The sequence below is a fragment of the Urocitellus parryii genome, chromosome 8, assembly GCF_045843805.1.
Source record: "Urocitellus parryii isolate mUroPar1 chromosome 8, mUroPar1.hap1, whole genome shotgun sequence".
Taxonomy (NCBI): domain Eukaryota; kingdom Metazoa; phylum Chordata; class Mammalia; order Rodentia; family Sciuridae; genus Urocitellus; species Urocitellus parryii.
Window position 1 is genome coordinate 142,399,331 of NC_135538.1, and position 6,000 is coordinate 142,405,330.

General features: G+C 53.0%; 1 protein-coding gene across 3 annotated transcripts in view; it reads left to right on the plus strand.

Moving 5' to 3' along the window:
* Hivep1 (HIVEP zinc finger 1) overlaps nt 1-5,600 on the plus strand; it is a 131,801-nt gene extending 126,201 nt beyond the window's left edge. For all 3 annotated transcript variants that reach the window (XM_026384597.2, XM_026384599.2, XM_026384598.2), the window contains exons 8-9: nt 1,922-2,430; nt 3,874-5,600. In XM_026384597.2, the coding sequence (XP_026240382.2) occupies nt 1,922-2,430; nt 3,874-5,067 (1,703 nt within the window). In that variant the 3' untranslated portion in view covers nt 5,068-5,600. The remainder of the gene's footprint in view (nt 1-1,921; nt 2,431-3,873) is intronic.
* The last annotated feature ends 400 nt before the right edge of the window (nt 5,601-6,000 follow it).

Genomic DNA, 6,000 nt, shown 5'->3' on the forward strand with positions numbered 1-6,000 from the left:
CCCTGGCCGGATGCAGAACACTGATGTTATTTTGCAGATTTATTTATTTAATAACACAATAGTAGGTGCCTGAAAGCAAAAGGCTCATGAAGTCTCATATTAAGGGAACTTAAAATGTTTTATCTTTGAATATTTTAATTAGAAACTAACACATATCCATGGTAAATAACATGAAAATTCTAGTTCTTTCCATTGCCTAGAAATGATTGTCTTCAAATGTTTGGGGCTAGGCATTCTTTGAGACTTTTCTCTAAGAATGTATCTTTGCCGTGTATAAAGGATACTGAAGTTAGTATTTGGGAAAGCCAGGAAAAATACCTGTTCTTCCCCCCCCCTTTGCATTTTTTTCCCTTTTTAAAAAAACGACAGTGGTCCCCCCCCTTTTTTTTGAGAGAGAGAATTTTTTAATATTTATTTTTTAGTTTTCGGTGGACCCAACATCTTTATTTTATTTTATTTTTTTATGTGATGCTGAGGATCGAACCCAGCGCCCTGCGCATGCCAGGCGAGCGCTGCCTCTTGAACCACATCCCCAGCCCAGTGGTTCCCCTCTCATCCCCAGGGAATACTTCCCCGAGACCCTCGGTGGGTCCCCAGAACCTCGGGTGGTACAGAAGGCTCCGTGCCCTGCGTTTTCCCCATGCCTGCACACGCACACCTGTGCTGATGTCCAGCTCACCAGGCAGGCACCGTGACCAGTCAGTGGCACCCTGAGGAGCTCGGTCACATAGCTGCAGCGTGCACGGTCGTGGGTGCTCTGCGCAGCCCGTGCTGCCCACTCCCTTCCTGTGGGGTGAGGTGCCACGCGCCCTGCAAGGAGGTAGGACGAGGCTGGAGTTGTGGGCCGCGTCCCACAGGCTGGGCCACAACTGGCCCCCTACTGGCACACCAGCACTGCCATGCAGGGGCCTCGAGCTGAACCACGGACAGGGCGGGAACCGTGGGCAGCATGGACACGCCAACCAGGGGCAGTGCACCCCAGGTGGCAGGTGCAGCTGAGCAGGGGTGTGTCATGCCGTTCAGAGTGATGTAGGTTCCAACTGCGCCCGTTTCTGGGATTTTTAATACTTTTAGACTGTCGTTGGCTGAAACCGACGGAAGTCATGCCGCAGATGCCACTGGTGCTGTGAGTGCAGGCGCAGACGGGGCTGCAGGAGTGCCCGCCTTGCACCCTGGCCCGGGGGCGGGGCCGGGGCGGGGTCCAAGAGCAGCCCCTGTTGAAGAGGGGGGCTGTTAACCGGTCCCCCCAGGACGGGCCCTGAAACTCCCTGACCTTCTCGAATATTTTGTGTTAAGCTCCCTCTCGCCTGACGCTGTGACTCTGCGTCCCCCTTCCTGTGAAAACTCGTATCAGAGGGAAAAAGGACCAGGAAATTTACTACTTCTCTTGGAAATTTTTTAAAAATAGAGAAGGTGGCTTAATTATCAGAAGAATACTTCTACTCAGAGAACAGTGGGAACATCTACAGAACTGCCAAAGATTAAAGAAATTATTGGGCTCAGAAATCAGAAGCCATCAATTTTTTGTGTGTTTTTAATTTGTTTAGTAAAAGGAAGGTTCAAGGCAGTAGGAAGAGGGGCGGGCACAGTGGGGACTCGAGGGTCCCCTGTGCCCTCAGGAGCGTCTGGTGCGGGTGTCAGGTGTACCGTTGGAGGCTTCACTTCCCGCTCTGTTCCGCTCCGCCTGGTGAATCCCGCTTTCGAGGTCCTGCCGTGCTCTTCCTCGCTGCCTGCGCTGCCCTGCCACTGCCCGCAGCCCTTTCTCCTCTCAGTCCCTGTTGTGCCCACTGCTTCTCCGTGCCGCCCAGGCCTGGGACTTGAGTGCTGTGGGCAACCCCCAGTGCTGCTCGGCTCTGGCTCTGGACCACATGGTGGCCGTGCCTGCAGAGCCCTCTAACCGCACTCTTGGTTGTCTCATCAGATGAGAAGCAGAGATTCAGCTACGAGAGGTCAGGTTGTGACCTTGAGGACTCTGACGGCCCCGAGGAAGATGACAACGAAAATGAAGAGGACGATGAAGACAGCCAGGCCGAGTCGGGCCTGTCCGCGGCTCCCTCTGTCACCGCCAGCCCGCAGCATCTTCCCACCAGAAGTGGCCTGCAGGACTCCGCAAGTGCTGACGAGGACGTCAGGACGCCTGACTGCCTCCCGGGCGCACACGCAGACCCCATGGATGTGCTGCCCAGAGCGCTGCTCACCAAGATGACCGTGCTGAGCGCCGTGCAGTCCGGCCACAGCCAGAGGACACACTCTCCAGCCAAGCCCGCGCAGCAGGCCGCCAACCATGAAGGCCAGACGGGTCCTCCCGTCGAGCCTTCCAGGTCAGCTGAGGCTGCAGCCAGGTCCCCGAGCCGTCAGATGTCTGTAGACTACCCTGAATCAGAAGCCCTGCAAAACTCTCTGACAGGAAGGACTGTCACCGTCACACAGGTACGTTTTGGTACCCCTCCCTCTTTATCCGTTACACACGAAGAGCCTAACGAAATAAGGCACCTGTGAGTGATTTATGGCCAAACCAGCTTCCTCTTGTGTTAATATAATGGCAGAAGTCACTTGTGTCCTTTGGAGTCTCGTTAAGTGTTTAAGTCAGCGTTCACATACTGTGTTTCAATCTGTGGAAGGCTCTTGAAAAATATACCCATTTATCATTAATTTGCTTTTTGAAATAAACTATGAATGGGCCAACTGAGAACCAGAACCCGTGGACTGACTTGCCCCACGTGTCCTTGATGTGGTGGACTTGGACCACGTTATCCAGATGCTGTGTATTGGCAAAACCGCCACCAGTTGTCACACAGAGTGACGGAGCATCTGTCAGGAAGTTCACTTGGCTTGAATGACCAAGCTGCGTGGCGGGTCGGGAGAGCTGCTCCCAGGAGCAGCTGCAGGCCAGCCACGGGCCTGCAGAGGACTACAGACTGTGCAGCCTGTGTTCCCACCTGGCTGGTGTGACTGGCCAGTGGTGAGCTCTGGGCTCGTCCTTGTCACAGGGTAGTTCTTTCACCACTCCTGGGTATCAGTTGTTGCAACAGGATTTATTTCTAAGTGGGATAGGTCTCAGTTTGGTAGGTTAACACTGAAGACAACAAAAGGACTGTAAAAGCTCGGACTTCTACAGACTAGCCAGAATTACACAACTATGTTAGTGTCCGAGTCAAATTACACTGATGTAGAAATTAAGCTAATATATAAATTAATATAGCTCCAGAATATAGATAGTGTCAAGAAAAGGCTAATATTTAGTTAAATGTCTTGGGCAGAACAGGGATGGGCAAGGTTGATCCCTTCCAGTGAACATTTCCTTAAGTGTCAGTCACCCCTGCTCTAAGCTTCTCCATCCCCAAGTGTCTCATGCACCTACCAGGCCTGGAAATCAGTGTCAGCAGATATTTCCAAAACTTTGGAACGAGGAGGAAATATGAGTGAATAATAGCCTTTCCGGTTAGGGTTAATTTTTCCCTAGTGAGTTAGCGCTCACGGGCACAAATCTCACAGTCACTGACAGCTCCTAGTCTGAGATGGAGTTGGCGGTGCTGGGAATAACACAGCCGCAGCACTGGGAATTTAACTGTGGCCACCTGTCAGTTATTCACAATAGAAATTGTGATGAAATACAGGAAATTGGTTTGAAAAATGCAAAGCAGTATACAAAACGTTCCTGTTATTTGTACTAGGAAAGACATTAAGGATGCAGATTTCTTAGGTGGACATTTATTTCTAAAACTCAAAATGTAATTTTGAGCAAGCTTATTGTTATAAAATGCAAATGTTCATACTCTCAGCACATTGAGAAGAACAGGTGGAGCACTAGCGTTTTAGCTCAGTGGCTGAGAACGCTGTGCCGTCAAAGGATCATTCTCTCTTGTCTTTCAGGACACGTCATCTGCCAGACTCCCTTCTGCTGCAGTGGAGCTCGGTGCTCAGCCTGCACCAGGGGCTCCTCCCGTGGCTCCTCCCGTGGCTCACGAACACAAGTCACCGCAAGTCGCCCTCCCCGCGCCGCCAGGCCTGCCTTCCGCCCACACGCACTTGTTTAGCCACCTCCCCCTGCATTCCCAGCAGCCGTCCAGGACACCCTACAACGTGGTGCCCGTGGGGGGCATCCACGTGGTGCCCGCGGGCCTCACTTACTCCACGTTTGTGCCCATTCAGGCTGGGCCAGTGCAGCTCACAATTCCTGCTGTCAGTGTCATTCACAGAACCGTGGGCACCCCTGGGGACACGGGCACAGAAGTTCCCGGCACTACAAATCCCACGGGGGTGGCGGAGCTGAGCGGCGTCGTGCCCTGCATTCCCATCGGCCAGATCCGCGTGCCGGGCCTGCAGAACCTGAGCACCCCGGGCCTGCCGTCCCTCACGTCGCTGAGCATGGAGACCGTGAACATCGTGGGCCTGGCCAACGCCAGCATCGCCCCGCAGGTGCACCCGCCGGGGCTGGCGCTCAACGCCGTGGGCCTGCAGGTCCTGGCCGGGTCGCCCTCGTCGCAGAGCAGCCCGGCCCCGCAGGCGCACCTCCCCGGCCTGCAGATCCTCAACATCGCCCTGCCCACGCTCTTTCCCTCCGTCGGCCAGGTCGGCCAGGTCGGCCAGGTGGCCGTGGAAGCCCAGGGCGCCCCCGACGGCCCGGCCTCCCAGAGCAAAGCGTGCGAGCCGCTCCCCAAGCAGACTCCCGCGGCCGGCGCGCAGCAGGTCAGCAGGACCGAGTCTCCTCAGGGGTCACCTCAAGTCCAGCCGGAAAATGCAAAAAACAGGCCCGGTCCACCTGCCCCCGCAGGTGACCGCGCGAGGCTCGATGGCTCAGGTGCCCTAGACACGGAGAAGGTCGCCTCAGCGAGTCAGGGCAGACCCAGGCCTGAGCCGAGCCGCGGGCAGGGCCAGGCGGCCACCGCAGAGCCCCTGCGGAGGGTGCGGGCGGAAGCCGTGGGCAAGCCGGCCGTCCTGCAGACGGACAGACCCACGGACAGACCGGCGCCCAGGCCCGCCCCTCCGCCCCAAAGGCAGCCCCCCGTGCAGTTCAGCGATGGGAGCAGCGACGAGGACGAGGACAGGCTTGTGATAGCAACCTAGTGGTTTATTTTTTATTATTTTTTAAAATAACACTTAAAGGTTTCTTTGAAAACCCTCTTTTCCTTAAAGCACATTTTTCTGACATAAACTCATGACTAATCTTTGTGCAATCATGAACTTTTGACCAATAATTGTTGTTTTGTGTCAGCTCCAGCCATTTTTGTACATGTTGTATAGACAATTGTGCCTTTTAGAAGTTTTATGTTTAGAAACTGTACAGATTGTTGAATCTCTCTATATAAAAATATGTTATATATGTATATGAAAACCAGGTAGTTATTTGTGTTTAGTAAGAAGAACCCATCAAATAAATCAAATGATTAAATTATATGTTTGCACTGTTGAATATAAATTTTTATGGCCCTGGGGCAGTTTCTGTGTATAAATTAGTATGTGAACTCCATATTTATTGTATTCATAATAGTCTTTGAAAATGGATCTGTCCTCCTCCTTGTGTACGACAGTAACTTTACACTTCAGACAGGTTTTCTGTGTTATGAACTGTTTCAGTAAAACGTTGTTTACTGACTTTACCCTGGCTTGAGTTGTGCCTTTTTCCCAGCAGCCAGGGCTCAGTGACCTGTGCAGCTTCTACTGCAGGTTCCCTTCTTCCCGCATCCCTCCACCTTGGCCTGAGAATCGGGGCCCTAGTAGCCCCTCCACCATGTGAAACTACTGCAGCTCGACAACCCAGACTCGTGCCTCTTGTTTATGATCGCAGTAAGTTTGCAGTTGCTTACTTTCTCCTGAGCAGACATTTAAGAACACTTTCTGTAAGTACATACAGCACACTGCTCAAGTGGGCAAAGCTCCTACAGGTGGACATGCACATGGCTGGTAACTGTAAAATACGGTAGAAGACAGCGGGCCTGAGGGCTGGGCTAGGATGACACCTACAAAACGGGTCCTCCAGACGCCAACCCCAGGTCTGCT